At 36.6% G+C, this 16,755-nt stretch overlaps 2 protein-coding genes across 13 annotated transcripts in view; one reads left to right on the top strand and one right to left on the bottom strand.

The window, feature by feature from the left end:
• HDAC9 (histone deacetylase 9) overlaps positions 1-16,755 on the bottom strand; it is a 972,671-nt gene that overhangs the window by 662,325 nt on the left and 293,591 nt on the right. The window lies entirely within an intron of this gene.
• Positions 3,944-4,307, top strand: LOC110142324 (small ribosomal subunit protein eS27-like). The gene has a single exon (XM_020901463.2). The coding sequence runs from the start codon at positions 3,972-3,974 to the stop codon at positions 4,224-4,226; it is 255 nt and encodes an 84-aa protein (XP_020757122.1). The 5' UTR covers positions 3,944-3,971; the 3' UTR covers positions 4,227-4,307.

Consider the following 16,755-nt stretch of genomic DNA (forward strand, 5'->3'; position numbering starts at 1 on the left):
TTTGCACTGATCACTGAGGAAGGCTTTCTTATCTCTCCTTGCTATTCTTTGGAACTCTGCATTCAAATGGGTATATCTTTCCTTTTCTCCTTTGCTTTTTGCTTCTCTTCTTTTCACAGCTATTTGTAAGGCCTCCTCAGAAAGCCATTTTGTTTTTTGCATTTATTTTTCTTGGGGATGGTCTTGATCCTTGTCTCCTCTACAATGTCACGAACCTCTGTCCATAGTTCCTCAGGCATTCTGTCTATGAGATCTAGCCCCTTCAATCTACTTCTCACTTCCACTGTATAATTGTAAGGGATCTGATTTAAGTCATACTTGAATGGTCTAGTGGTTTTCCCTACTTTCTTCAATTTCAGTCTGAATTTGGCAATAAGCAGTTCATGATCTGAGCCACAGTCAGCTCCCAGTCTTGTTTTTGCTGACTGTATAGAGCTTCTCCATCTTTATCTGCAACAAACATAATCAATTTGATATCACGGTTGGCCATCTGGTGATGTCCATTTGTAGAGTCTCTTTTGTGTTGTTGGAAGAGGGTGTTTGCTATGAACAGTGCATTCTCTTGGCAAAACTCTATTAGTCTTTGCCCTGCTTCATTCTGTAGTCCAAGGCCAAATTTACCTGTTACTTTTGCATTCCAGTTCCCTATAATGAAAAGGACATCTTTTTTGGGTGTTAGCTCTAGAAAGTCTTGTAGGTCTTCATAGAACTGTTCAACTTCAGCTTCTTCAGCATTACTGGTTGGGATGCAGACTTGGATTACAGTGATATTGAATGGTTTGCCCTGGAAATGAACAGAGATATTCTGTTTTTTTTTGAGACTGCATCCAAGTATTGCATTTTGGGCTCCTTTGTTGACTATGATGGCTACTCCATTTCTTCTAAGGGATTCTTACCCACAGTAGTAGATATAATGGTCATCTTGAGTTAAATTCACCCATTCCAGTCCATTTTAGTTCGCTGATTCCTAGAATGTCGACGTTCACTCTTGCCATCTCCTGTTTGACCACTTCTAATTTGCTTTGATTCATGGACCTAATATTCCAGGTTCCTATGCAATATTGCTCTTTATAGCATCAGATCTTGCTTCTATCACCAGTCACATTAGCATTACAGTTAATACCAGAAGCCACTGTCAAACTGGTGCCAGAATTATTTCATGATTCTTAGGATCCCACAGCAATAGAAACATACAATAATTTGTTTAATAATTTAATAGTAAAAATGGAAATATGTGTCAGTTTAGGGTGCCAGAGTGTGCAATATGGCAAAGATGATGAAGCAAAGCATTCTGCATATGAAGGATGAGAGAAAATATGCATTTATCCAGTGAATCAACATTATGGCATAAAAGCAAGTTCAGTCTTATTTTTTATATTTATATCTCAGATACAGAATTATTACAAATGTATACATTTCACATCATATTTAGAAGAGAAATTAATTCTACTTCTAGACTAAATGTATTATATTTTGATAAAACTTGTAGTTGAGCAGAGGACCTCTTCCTTCACAGTGGCTTTTGGCCCAAGCAACATCAGTATTATGTGCTCTAAACGTTTTCTCTCATGTTGACCTCTCATGTTTCTCATTCCCTCCAGGGCTTAACTTCTCAGACCACCTCCTTCTTAGGCTCATTCCCAATACTGACTTGATCTTCACAGACAGCAGTTATGGCCTAGAAGAGTCTTTTTAAAAACTACCCACCTAACTAAAGAAAAATTCTCCATGTCAACAATCAAAACATTTATATGATCTTGCCTATTCTCCATAAAAACAAAATAATCTGTGCTACACAGGAATTCACATAAAACATTGCTTTTCTAACTTTTTCATAGACATTATGCTATTTCATCTTCAAAAAATGACATCAGGATTAGTATTAGAGGACAGATACTAACGCCTTCTCTGTATATTGAAGAAATGAATACGTTTTGAAGTGACATGACTAGAGTCATCTACTTGGTTAGAACCAAGCAGGATTCACACCTGGACATCAGAAGCTGATCTCAGGGCTCTAAGGGGCAGACCACCAGTCCATGCTAGTGTGAACACAGTTTCACACAGGGTTTGAGGCTGATTAAAAGGAGGACAGGCTGGATTTTAGCATCCACTCACCCCTTAGACAGGTGCCAAGATGCAGGGTCCCATCTGCACCACCTATGTGGTGGCTCAACTAAGAGGAAAAAGAGACTACTATGTAACAAGTGGGTTATATGAACTGTCTACTTTATTCTCACAAACAACCTTACCTGGAAGGTATTATCATACTCATTTTACAAAGGAGGAAAATAAACTCTAAATGGTTAAGTGATCTTGTTCAAGGCAACACATAAATCAAGGAAAAGTAAAACTCAAAACCAGATAAACCAGGCCATTTAACTTTGATGCTCATCCTCTTTCTTTAGAGCACTGCTGCCTCCTACTGCATATGCTACAGGGGCAAGTTTTATATAAATATATATAGTGATTTAGTGTATTATATATATATGTAATATATAGATAGATGGGTAGAGGTAGATACACAGAGTATAGATTACTGAATAAACATTCATTCAAACTAAAAGAAACATATCTAACAGAATTAATCACAATCTGACTCTATTTTATGATTTCAATAATGTTTATTTTCTAAAAAATTTACAGCACCAATAATTTAATACTTGCCATTATTTTTAGAAGTACTCAGGTCAAATACCTAATTATAGAGTGCTTTTCATATTTCTAAAAATATCAAGTATCAGCCACAAAAAAGTAATTCAAAAGGTCACAAGTATAAGTCTTCTATTCTCTTTAATAGTTAGCATGTCTTAAATGCCAGAAAAAATACGTTATAGTATTTTTTCTAAAACAAATGAAATGTCAAGGCAGAACTGAACATGTAAATGATTACTAAAGAAAGGTTACCTCAAGAGTTCAGGTTTTGGTGTGTTCTTTTCAAAGCCGCATCAGTTTCACCTGGATTTCAGGGAAAGCAGCATTGCAAATGTGGCACTTACACCTCATTTCCAGCTCAGACTCTCTAACCAACAATGGAATCCCATTATAGTAGGAAAATATCTTCAAAGAAGGGAAAGCGCATCAGAATTTCTGAATTATTTGAACTCAAAACTCAACCAAATAGTTAATATAAACATTATGACTTTCCAAATATACATATTCATGCATCATAAAAACCTCACAACTGTTATTATATCCATTTTAGAAGTGAGAAGAATAAACTGAGAGAGACACACTTAAGTGATACTTTTATTATCTTTCTCATGTTAGAAAAAATTCACTATAGGTCCTCATTAAAATTTTCTGAAATAAGATGGACTTTGTATGAATGATAATTTTAAATAAGTAAACAAACATACCCACCTCTTGTCACTATAAAAAAAATAAAATAAAATGCTCAATAGAGCTCAGCTACAACCGCAGACTAAAAACAAACAAACAAATAAACAAAAAAACTCAAGTCTTTTGGCTCCAGTTTATTTATGTTTTGAATGAAAAGTAAACAAATGACTATGTAGATATAAAATTTCTAGTTTGTTAAAATCCACTGCTTTGGATTAGTTATATGGCTACTTGTACAAAATGTCTTGTCCGTCTTATAGTCCATAATATTTAGCCATTAACGGCATTTCCAACATAACTACCAATATCATCCAACAAAACCAAGTCTGCCAGAAGCTGTTCAGGAAAAAAAAAAAAGAAAAATCTTTCAGAAAAAACTTTCTACTAGTGCTGGTAAGTCATGGGTTAGACTAGGTCTGCTCTGAATCCAGGTTGGTCTCATATTTAAAATTCTGCAGGAAATATATATAGCTCTGTCCCTTTTACTCTTCTATAAAAATATTTTCAACAAATTAAGAATGACCCTAAGAATGGGGAAGGGTGCCTATACTAATCAAACCCTTTAATGGATCAAAATGGTTATTTAACCTCTGAAGTCTTTCCGGCGGTGATGACCTCCTCACGAGAACATGCCTCTCGCAAAGGATCTTCTTCATCCCTCTCCAGAAGAGGAGAAGAGGAAACACAAGAAGAAGCGCCTGGTGCAGAGCCCCAGTTCCTATTTCATGGATGTAAAATGCCCAGGATGCTATAAAATTACCACTGTCTTTAGCCATGCACAAACAGTAGTTTTGTGTGTTGGCTGCTCTACTGTCCTCTGCCAGCCTACAGGAGGAAAAGCAAGGCTTACAGAAGGATGCTCCTTCAGACGGAAGCAGCACTAAAAGCACCCTGTATCAAGATGAACGGGAGACCATCCCAATAAACAAGTTTTGGATTAAAAAAAAAAAAAAAAAAAAAAAAAACCTCTGAAGTGATTTTGAGCTAAAATCCAGACCAGGCAAAAAGTAAAAAATTACTCTTGCCTCATAAGCTAACCTGCCGTAGGTTCAGCCACTTCTGTGTCATGCCCGTCCTGGGTCTCAAGATTGAAAAGCTCTCTTGTACGATCAGCAAGGCAAGCTAGGGCTCTGTGCGACTATTCTTCCTGGACAGTCTGATTTCCCACAGTCGGAACCACTATGTTGAATCTCCCTAGCCCAGTGTTTCTCAGATCTTTCGAATATTGGAATCACCGGGAGAGCTTTCAGAAATACTGCCTGAGCCTCACAGAAGACCAAACCTGAATTTGTTAAAGGAGTATTCACTTGGGCTGGCTGAGCTCAATGCCTTACCTGCTGTGAGAAAACAGATTCAAGGAGATTAATGCCACTGGAAGGTCTGATTCAATTCAAAAGTTTCCCAAAGTTGACATAAGTTTTGCTCCTACTTCAAGAATCTCGTAACAATAGCACCAATATGTCAGTGTCCAAATTAAGCAAAGACAAATGACCTCTGTCAAAGATGTCTGAATTGTTTTGCTCATCACAAGGTAAGTTAGTCTGGGAAATGGAACCAATACTTATTTTCTTGACCTTAGCTTCATGTCAGTAGAAACGGACTGAGAGTCTTTAAACCAATGATACACGATAAAGAGGGAAAAAAACTTTTCATTCCATAGTTATTAAAAATTTATGAGAGAAGAAAGTAGGGATCGCTGTGAAAGTATATAACAATGAATAATTCACCCATTTATTCTGCTTTTGTGCCTGTATTCAATGTAATTAGTTCCTAATTTTGTTTGTGATTCTGGTGTAGAATTCCTAGTGTGTTTTAACACATATAATAGACACAAATAGATACTAAAGTATGCTTACTATCTTATATTAGAAAACTGGAATCAATGAAATAAACTATATACGCAAGAAGGTAACTCCTTCCATCAGAATTTTAGGAAAAAAATTTTATTTAAAAAATTCATTAATCTTCCTTCTTAATACTAACTTTACCAGTTAATAAAGGTGCTAGATATGTTCTACAGAATAAATAAATAAAATTAAATCTCCTGCACCTGAACATCCACATTAAAGTTGTATTTGAAGGTTAAAAATGTATACCTTCATATTGTTAAACTGAAATCCATGCCTCGATTATTGCTGCTGCAGAGCAACTGGCAAGGTTTATTTAGCAAATTTCATGCCAAGCTTCTGAAGTATGCACCCTACCCCTTTCCACACATAATTCAATATAAACACTTTTCTTCTGACAGACATTTTGAAAGATCAAAGTGCAGAACAAAGGCAAAGAGTGACATGAAGCGCAAGTTCTGGACCATTGAGATGAATGGATGGATTAGCCAGAAAATTCACGATGACACCTTGGACCTGCAGAAGTGGTTCTGTTTATGTGATTACAGTTTCAATGCTTAGAAGACCCAAAGCTCTAAACAGCAATTTTCCTCTATGCCCCCACAGGAAACCCTGCAATATTTCAACAAGCTCATCTATCAATGCCAATCAGTGCAATTCACCTGACATCTCATTATAGGTTTTAAGCAACTGGATGCCATCTAGAAGAGGACAAATAGTTCATCACACCAACCACTATGGACCAAATAGAACCCTTATGCAAAATGCATCACACAAAATTCAGGATAATGCCAGCAAGGGCTAGATAAAAGTCAAATAAAATAAACCAACTATTGAAGAATATGCTTCTTATAGAGCACAATGATCCAACTTCCTCACACTTATGATTTACAGACTTAGAAGAAACAGTGTTGAGCTTGCTAGACAAATATATGGTTTAATGCATATATACCTGAAATAGAGAATTAGTTTAGGAGTGAGTTTTAACTACATAGACTTCTCTGATCTAGGAGGAGAAAAAAGAGGAGAATGTTTGGGTTCACTAGTTGGAGTTCAGTATTTTCAGCAATTTCCAGCCACCCTCTAAATTAATGTTTTCAGCAGTGTCATATACTATCATGCTGATTTCAGAATATGGCAACACATCAAAATCCTGGCCAGTGTTACTCCTTTCACTGCTAGCTTGAAAGGATATGCAATTAATTATATTGCAGATTTATGGGATTCTAACTAGAACCACACTGACTGGCTTGCTAGTGAGTCCAGGAAGAAAGTAACCCACTTGAGGCTTGAAGAACCTATAGGACTATATCCACAATGATTTGCAGGAATAAATTATTTCCTTAATAGCTTGTGCTCCAGTATATTAAAATTTATGCTTTTTTTCCTATTTCAATTTCATTATTTCTGTGGACACATTATATTGTCAATACATAAAAAAAGGGAACTGATAAAGCAAGTCTTGATCTTAAAAAAAAAAAAAAACACTTTTCTTAAATATGCTTTGAGCCTACAAAAAAAAAAAATTATTGCATTGGCAGGTGGTGGGAAAGTTGACCTTATAATTCCTTCTTATCCTAGAATGATTTAAAGATTCTCTATAAATTTTTATCTCCCCTCAGTGCAGCAGTTACGCTCATGCATACAATTTCATTTTGGGATGATGGAAGGACAGACTCAGCAAGAGGCAACTTCCTCAGCCATCTCTTTGAATCTCTCCTTGATCAACCATGAAACACTTCTCAAGACCTGCTCTGTACCATTATAAAAAAAAAATTATTTAGAAAAATAATACCAGCTATCTTGAGTTAGTCAGTATAGTGTACAGCTTCCTCTAGAGCAATGCCCACAGCATTTAGAGGATATTTATATAATTAGAAATTCCACTGGAGTCATTAAACCAATAAAGATTATATACAAAACTCAAGATAAAGTATTTTCAAGATTCAAGGAAAGGAAAGAAACTCAAAGATATTTTAAAAATAAAATAAAAATAGAAAGGAAAGAGAAAAGGGCAAGGAACAAGAGAGACTAGGTCTGTAATCTAACCCTCTTGGTCAATTTTCAGATAACATGATAAGCATGTCATTACAATAGTCTAAATACTCCTACAGGATGAAATGTCGTAGGTTCTTTATTTTTTCCTGAATTTGAGCTCTTAAAAGGTAAATTTTTAACGGGAAAAAATAGTTTATGTAAGCATCTTAATATTCTACTGCTTGATGAGACTAAACAAACTCTTAAAATAATTCACAAACAACAATCCAGGATTTTACTTCCTTTTTCATTCAGAAAAGTAGAGGACATGTATCATAATCTAGTCAATTATTTATAGTCTGAGATATGGGAAAGATAGTGATAAGTCGTGTCCGAATCTTGTGATCTCATGGACTGTAGCCCACCAGGCTCCTCTGTCCATGGGATTCTCCAGGCAAGAATACTGGAGTGGGTTGCCATTTCCTTCTCCAGGGGATCTTCCCAACCCAGGGATTTAACTTACATTCCCTGCATTGCAGGCAGATGATTTCCAGACTGAGCTAGGCAGGAAGCTGATGAACTATGGATGGAGGTATGTGACATTTACAGGAGACAGGGATCAAGACCATCCCCAGGAAAAAGATATGAACAAAGCAAAACGGCTGTCTGAGGAGGCCTTACAAATAGCTGTGAAAAGAAGAGAAGCGAAAAGCAAAGGAGAAAAGGAAAGATATACCCATTTGAATGCAGAGTTCCAAAAACTAGCAAGGAGAGATAAGAAAGCCTTCCTCAGTGATCAGTGGAAAGAAATAGAGGAAAACAACAGAATGGGAAAGATTAGAGATCTCTTTAAGAAAATTACTAATACCAAGGGAACATTTTCATGCAAAGATGGGCTCAATGAAGGACAGAAATGGTATGGACCTAACAGAGCAGAAGATATTAAGAGGAGGTGGAAAGAATACAGAGAAGAACTATACCAAAAAGATCTTCAAGACCCAGATAATCACAATGGTGTGATCACTCACCTAGAGCCAGACACCCTGGAATGCGAAGTCAAGTGGGCCTTAGGAAGCATCACTATGAACAAAGCTAGTGGAGGTGATGGAATTCCAGTTGAACTATTTCAAATCCTTAAAGATGATGCTGTGAAAGTGTTGCACTCAATATGCCAGCAAATTTGGAAAACTCAGCAGTGGCACAGGACTGGAAAAGGTCAGTTTTCATTCCAGTCCCAAAGAAAGGCAAAGCCAAAGAATGTTCAAACTACTGCACAATTACACTCATCTCACATGCTAGTAAAGTAATCCTCAAAATTCTCTAAGCCATGCTTCAATAGTATGTGAACCATGAACTTCCAGATGTTCAAGCTGGTTTTAGAAAAGGCAGAGGAACCAGAGATCAAATTGCAAACATCCACTGGATTATCGAGAAAGCAAGAAAGTTCCAGAAAAACATCTATTTCTGCTTTATTGACCATGCCAAAGCCTTTGACTGTTTGGATTACCACAAACTGTGGAAAATTCTTATAGAGATAGGAATATGAGACCACCTGACCTGCCTCTTGAGAAATCTATATGCAGGTTAGGAAGCAACAGTTAGAATTGGACATGGAACAACAGACTGGTTCCAAATAGGAAGAGGAGTACGTCAAGGTTGTATGTATATTGTCACCCTGCATATTTAACTTATATGCAGAAGACATCATGAGAAACGCTAGCCTGGATGAAGCACAAGCTGGAATCAAGATTGCCGGGAGAAATATCAATAACCTCAGACATGCAGATGATACCACCCTTATGACAGAAAGTGAAGAAGAACTAAAGAGCCTCTTGATGAAAGTGAAAGAGGAGAGTGAAAAGATTGGCTTAAAACTCAACATTCGGAAAACTTAAGGTCATGGCATCCGGTCCCATCACTTCATGGCAAATAGATGGGGAAACAGTGGCTGATTTTATTTTTGGGGGCTCCAAAATCACTGCAGATGGTGATTGCAGCTATGAAATTAAAAGACAGTTGCTCTTTGGAAGAAAAGTTATGACCAACCTGGACAGCATATTAAAAAGCAGAGACATTACTTTGCCAACAAAAGTCTGTCTTGTCAAGGCTATGGTTTTTCCAGTAGTCATGTATGGATGTGAGAATTGGACTATAAAGAAGGCTGAGTGCAGAAGAATTGATGCTTTTGAACTGTGGTGTTGGAGAAGACTCTTGAGAGTCCCTTGGACTGTGAGGACATCCAACCAGTCCATCCTAAAGGAGATCAGTCCTGAGTGTTCATTGGAAGGACTGATGTTGAAGCTGAAACTACAATACTTTGGCCACCTGGTGCGAAGAACTGACTCATTTGAAAGAACTGACTCATTTGAAGAACTGACTCATTTCCCACCTGATGCTGGGAAGGAACTGAAGCCAGGAGGAGAAGGGGACAACAGAGGATGAGATGGTTGGATGGCATCACTGGCTCAATGGATATGAGTTTGAGTAAACTCCAGGAGTTGGTGATGGACAGGAATGTCTAGCATGCTGTTGTCCAATGAAGTCGCAAAGAGTCAGACACGACTGAACAACTGAACTGAGGTTAAATATTAGAGTACTTTTCATTTTGAACACATAAAGGATACTAAAGTAGAACAAAGGAAAAAAATGAAGAAAACTCTATATATCTTCTGTATAAATAGTGCAAAAACACTTAGCCAGGTGGTAGATTTTCAGTAGCTGGAAAATGGGTCTAGTAGATTTTTAAACTCATAGCAGATGGAAAAGAAGGCAGGAGAGGGGATCAGGATGGGGAACACATGATTCATGTCAATAGATGGCAAAAACCACGAAAAAAAAAAAATAAAATAAAATCCCTTGGAATTTCAAATAAATAAATAAAAGCCAAGAAATAAAAAGAAGATAATTTATAGTCACTGTGTCCAGGTATTTATAAGGATTTGTGTCAGCAATATTCAAGCATAAGGATGTGCCTGCAGAGTGAATTCAGCAATTGGAAGCCCTGTTCCTACTCATGGGCACTACAGACACATGTGTCTCTCCTGGTCATGGGCACTGGTTATGTAAGGGCTTCCATATTCAATAGTCTTGCCTTGAATACATACCTGAAACCTAAATATGCTCTTTCTTCTCAACAGAACTCAAGGGTATCATCATGAAGCTCAGACAGTGGAAACAGTGAGTCCTTATAACCAACACAAAGTGGGTAGGGTAGAGGAGAACAGGCATGAAATTAAACTGAAGGCCTTTTTTTCCCTAAAATTAATTAAAACTTTTTTTCAGACAATAAAGCACACTTTAACAAAAGAGCTCATTTATGCTTCATAAGGAGAGCTCATCAATGAAACCAAACGGAGCTCATAAATAGAACAGGATGATTGATAGGTGACAAATTTGATATATAGCAATGATAACACTGCAGGTAGCTAGTCTGAGACACTCAAGTAACCATATGGAACATAAAAATGAAATGGGATCTTTACTTCATACTAAACAAAAAAATCTCAGGTGGATTTAAAGGTGCAATATGATAAAGTGAAGTCGCTGAGTTGTGTCCAACTCTTTGCTACCCCATGGACTATAGCCTACCATGCTCCTCTGTCCATGGGATCTTCCAGGCAAGAGTACTGGAGTGGGTTGCCATTTCCTTCTCCAGGGGATCTTCCGGACCCAGGGATCGAACCCGGTTCTCCTAGACTGTAGGCAGATGGTTTCCATCTGAGCCACCAAAGGTAACTTAAATTTTAGAGTAAAATACAGGAAGATATCTTTATGATCATTCAAATTAAATAATATTTAAAGAAAACATAAAAGAGTATTAACTATTAAATAAAAAGTTCTGTTTGAAGCCATGAAAATTGAAAGCTTCTGTTTATCAAAGGAAATGATTAATAAAGGGAAAAGACAACTTACCATTTGGGAAGAGATACTGGCAGCATAAAACTGACACGGGACTAATATCCCACTGCTCTAACACTTCAGTAAGTCAATGAGAGATGGAAACAACCCAAAAGAAAAATAGTCAAAGGAGGCATTTTTCATGAAAAGAAATATTATGACACATAAACACATACAAAGATGCTCAATACCATACTAATCAGGAAAGTGTAAATTAAGATCACATTAATATACTCCAGATGACAAAAGTTAAGAAATCTGAATATACAAGTGTTGGTGAAAGTATGAATAGGAACTCTCTGTCACTAATGATGGGTGTATAAACTGGTTCCAACAGTTTTCAAAAATAATTTGGAATCATATTATGAAAAGCTGGCATACCCATCTTATGACGCAGCGTTGCACTTCTGGGTACACTCTAAAAAGGCTGCACGTGTGCAAGGGAACATGCACTGGCAGCAGGCAGAGGAAAGGACTGGTTATACTTGCAAAAGCCTAAAATGATGTAGATGCTTATCAAGAGGAAACCATATAAGCAAATGTGGTGTATTCAAGTAATAAAAAGTTAAAATACAGCAAAAATTGAATAAATTCCAGCTAATAATCTTAGAATGAATTTTAAAACATAATATTCAGTGAAAATAGCAAGTTACAGAAGGTTGCATTCATTATTACGTTATGCTTACAAAGCGTTCAGAAAAAACTAAAGATTGTCCTGGCATATATGCAGATACAGTACCTTTATACAAAAAAGTAAATGGAAATGGGAAATTAGAATGGTGGTTAGTGGTTAACATGAAATTGGATTGGTGTAAAACAAAAGAGTAGTGCATGCATTGATAATGTTTTTAAGTGGGGTGGTGGTATTCATATTATTATAAATCACATGTTGTACGGTCATTTATAAGATATGTAAAACTTTACACTAAAAATGAAAAACAACTGCAATTTCTAACATTAGATTTTATACATATATAACAAAGAATCAAAAATGTCTGCACACCTGTTCTATCTGGTTTAAATACTGTCTTTACTAATTTTTATGCCATTCAAATTTTAAAATGAGAAATATTATTTTAAAAAATCTAGTACCCTTCTCTCAAAACATGGGAAGAACTGGTGACCCTACACCCATGTTCCCATATGCTGCAAAATCAATGGAGCTATAAACAAAAACTACCCATCTAGTCCCAGGGTCCCTATCCAGCTTGATTCATTCCTTTGTTATCATCCTGACCCCTCTAAGTATCTATGTTTGCAATCCCTTAGAATGTATAATAAATAACAGTAGCTCTCTCAAAATGATGAGATTAAGTGTTGTTTTAGTTCTCTTTGCTTATCTGTGCTTTTTATTTGTCTGCAGTAAACACTTCTTACTTATGAAAATGAAACACAAGCCATTATTTGGATGGATATTCCAAGAGAAAAATGAAGAAATCTCATATGATAGGAAGAGAATGTGAAACAAGTTGTCTAGAAAAGTAGCTAATGCTACATATTAAGAATTGTATGTTAATAAAACTAGCCAAGCTTATGACATCCTAATAAACATCTTTAATCCAAAACATTTTCTATAGTTTTTCTTATTAAACTAAGTAAACAATGTATAAAATATATACATTGTAAAAGAATGTAAAAGAAGATACACATATGTAAAAGCATTACCTTTACAAAAAAATAGGAGAGTCAATTCATTAGAATTTCAAAACAAGAATGGAGTATGAGCTAGGTGAATAGCTATGAGCATCTCTTTAGGGAACCGAGTTATAACTTTGGTACTGCTAAGATGGAAAGCTGCCTTGTAGAAAGGGCCTAACAGCCCTGCCAAAAAATGTCATCATCTGTCAGTTTCATATGTTCTTAAATTTTCTTGAAGAATAAAAAGAAAAAGGTGGTTGTGGAATGTACACATCCTACCCTTTAACTCTTGGCCCTGCTTCTTTGGAGTGTATTCATGTGAAAGTTCATCAGCCAAGGAGGTCCTTGGCCAAGCATCACTGAAAGACCAGAGCCCATTGAAGAGTAAGTACTAATACAAGTCTTGACTGGCACTGTAGCAAGTTATTTGTGGGCAGAGACCTTCTATTGGAGCAAATTCAAGATTTTACATCCAAGCCAGCTGCCATGATCTAGAAAACTTTACTCTCAAGGTCAGAGGCTGTGTCAGCCATTATTTTCTTTTCAACGTTTAGAAGATATCAACCTTGTGTTCTGTGATGGAACCTCTACCTCCAAGAGTTACTTGTCTGTTTCTGAAGGAGCCTTGCTCACAACTGTTCTGCAAAGCAATGTCACCCATGATCGATTTTCATCCAATTTATCTCCATATAACACATGAAGCAATGAAAGTTAAAGAGATTAAAAATTAAATTACAGTAATGAGGAATTATCATGGGAAACCAGTCTACCATTTTGTTATTCAATCCTAATTTATGATTCTTGGTTGCTTGGGATGCTCATAGAAAATCAGAAGAAATGGAGGAGAAACTGACAGAAAAAAACAAACAATTGAAGATACAAAACAGGAAAAAGAACTAACATGAGTTAATGCATCAGGCATTATATTACATTCATTTGACTTCTCTTGAACTCTATTTGAAAATTAATATTATTATTCCTGTGCTAAAATTGAGGAAACTCTGTTTTTCATTTTAGCAATTGGTTAACTATAATTTACCCAATGACACAGCTAAGAAGTGGTAGATCTGGTGTTCAAATTCCATAGTATGTGTTTTTCCCATTAGGCCACGCTTTCTTGAGTATGGACTTGTGCAAATTCAGACTTTATTTGCCTCTGCATGAAATATGGAACCCATAGTCAGGCATTTCAAAAATAAACTCATTATTGCTTTATTCCTTTGACTGTATTTCCTACTTCTAGGCTAAGTATTATTGGAGAAAGATCAAATAATATGGCACAAATGATTTACCATAAATTCATGTTAAAATTATTTCTTCATCTCTATCTAATAATTTTCATACAATGCCAGGATATCCTCTATACCAAGGTTGCCAAATGTGAGGAGCATGCACTGCTACGTACTTCCCCCTGATCACCAATGTCAGGAACTGTTACGGGGAGCACACTGACTGAAACCGCCCACCCTCGCCAGGCACCATAGTAACCATTTGCATGAGTTGCTTTAGGACAGGAAGGCCTGGTAAGAAACAGGGAACTAATAAACCTCCACCAACCAGAAGAGCTTGGGAAAGGTCAAAAGGAGACACCACCTGTCCGACCACCTCCCAGAAACCTTCTCTCTGGCATCCTTCTTGGCCGAACAAGGCGTGCACCACCAGGAAGGACTTTGAGTCAGAATGATTGGCTAAGGACAACCCGGAAACTAATCCCATCACCATAAAACCCGAGACTGCAAGCCATGTGACAAAGCAGTTCTCCTGGGTTCTCTTACCCTACTGCTCTCCACCCTTTCCCAATAAAATCTCTTGCTTTGTCAGCACATGTGTCTCCTGGGACAATTCATTTCCGAGTGTTAGACAAGAGCCCAGTTTCAGGCCCTGGAAGGGGTCCCCCTACCTGCACCAGAACCACTCAGCAAGCACTGCTTTCTTAACTCTTTGTACTATTTGGGTTTTAGAATACTCCTCAATAGGATAATCCAAGCTGCCACTACCAATCAATCAGAGTTAGCACTGAATCGAAAATTTATGTAACACTTTAGTCCTATCTCACTTACCACAGTGGTTCCAGATCTATCATTCATTTTCCTGCCCTACTTAATCTTACCATTAGCCTTGCAGCCAAGATGATACCTAATTAGAACACATATATCTTTCCTCTTCTTGACCTCAAACACTCTCCATCTTTTCATGTGCCCAGGAAGAGGTATTTTTCTCAAATTTACCAGTCAACAATGTTTACCCTCCTTGTCCTACTTCTTAGTCATCCTTGCCTTTATTCATTCATTCTTTTCAAATCTTTCACCCATGTGATACTCTAGCACCATTGTAAACACTGATTAATCTTTTCTTGTTCATAAAAATAAATTTCCCCTCAACTTTGCTGCATTTTAAAAGTTTCATTTAACTTTTTACCAAGCCTGCTTAATTTCTAAACTCCTTGAAATAATTATCAATAATTCTTTTATTTGCTACCTATTCATTCCTTACTCTTTTCCACTTAAGGTCTAGCAGACAAATTCATTAGTTTGTTTAGCTTTCATCCTGCTCAAACCCACAGGCTGTTTTTCAAAAGAGTTCTCTGGGGAATCTTGTTAAAATGCAAATTTAGATTCCATGGGCCTTGCTAGGTCTTGAAATTCTGAATTCTAGCAAGCTTCCAGGCAAAGTCAATGTTACTGGTCCATGGACCACACACTGAGTGGCAAGACCATATACAACTCTCTCATTTTGGGGTCATGTTTTTTTTTTTAACTTTCAAGGCACACTCTAGGTTGGGTCTCTCCATTTTCCGATTACTCTTTTTCTGTCCTCTTACTGACTTTTTTATTCTTCCTTGTGACCAATTTTAAGAATCTAATATCTATACAAATAGCAATATTATTTTGAGCATTTATTATGCTCATTATTATGTCACTTTGTATGTGGCAAACCTTACTAATTATCTTAATTAATCCTCAGAAGAATCCATGAGAGTTTTTTCCCACTTAAAGATGATAAATTGAAGAACTATCACCAACAATGTACAGCCAGCTTGGAACAGGAATTTACTCCAAGCAATTTAACTTGAAAGCCTGGGATCTTCACTTTGGCAATCCTGCCTCACACCAGTGTTGTTCAAGAGGCTATGAGCAAGCCAGCCTTGCATCTTGAAAATAAGTGACTGAAAGGTGTGATAAAGAAGAGGAAAAGGCTGCCCAAAAGAGGGATTATATACTCATGCAGTAAATCTGATAGAACAACACAAGAGGGTGAACAGATTTCTACTGCAGAATAATCTGATACAGCCCATCCACTCCGAATTAAATTTCTGAACCTTAAGAATCTTTAGGAAAGTAGGACTCTGAACAAAATAAGGCATTTCACCATGAAAATCAAATATACTCAGGGAGTTCATATCCTTACAATGCAAATCGTTGAACTTACTGACACAATGTGATGTCCTTTATATAAAAATGCAAGAGCAAGACTCTCAAAATTGAGGTCAACAATGTACAAAAAAAGAGGAGACACCTGGGGATGTGGCCTTTGTCTGTATTTATCCCTTCCTCGATGCTCAGTCTACTGGCCTTCTCTAATTAATCCTCATAACACTGCACTTCTGAAGGGCAAATTAGAAGCAGAAAATATCTCCATTTTGTAAATAGAAAGCAGATGCAGTGACTTAGTGGTACTTAGTGAATCAATAACAGAACTTCAAAATCAAGCCTAACTTAGATTACACTGATTTATCTACATAGCATAGCACCAAATGTAAACTTTAAAAAACAAAAACAAAAAACAGTGCTTTCTTTCTTACAATACTGAACAACCAGGAGTCTCCAAAAATTCTCTTTTTCTCACTAATCTAGACCAAAACCAGCAAAACAGGAAAATTATACTAGTTCTTTCTCTAGGATTAATATGCTTCTTCTAAAACACAAAATTACTAGACAGAAGTCTTGCCCATTAATCCTTACAATTAGCTTTAGAAGTATCTGAGATCAGACACAAGGAAGTTACAAAAGATATATGTACCTCATTTGACATTAAGAAAAACTAAGGAAATTAT

This window comes from Odocoileus virginianus, chromosome 1, assembly GCF_023699985.2.
Source record: "Odocoileus virginianus isolate 20LAN1187 ecotype Illinois chromosome 1, Ovbor_1.2, whole genome shotgun sequence".
Classification (NCBI taxonomy): Eukaryota; Metazoa; Chordata; class Mammalia; order Artiodactyla; family Cervidae; genus Odocoileus; species Odocoileus virginianus.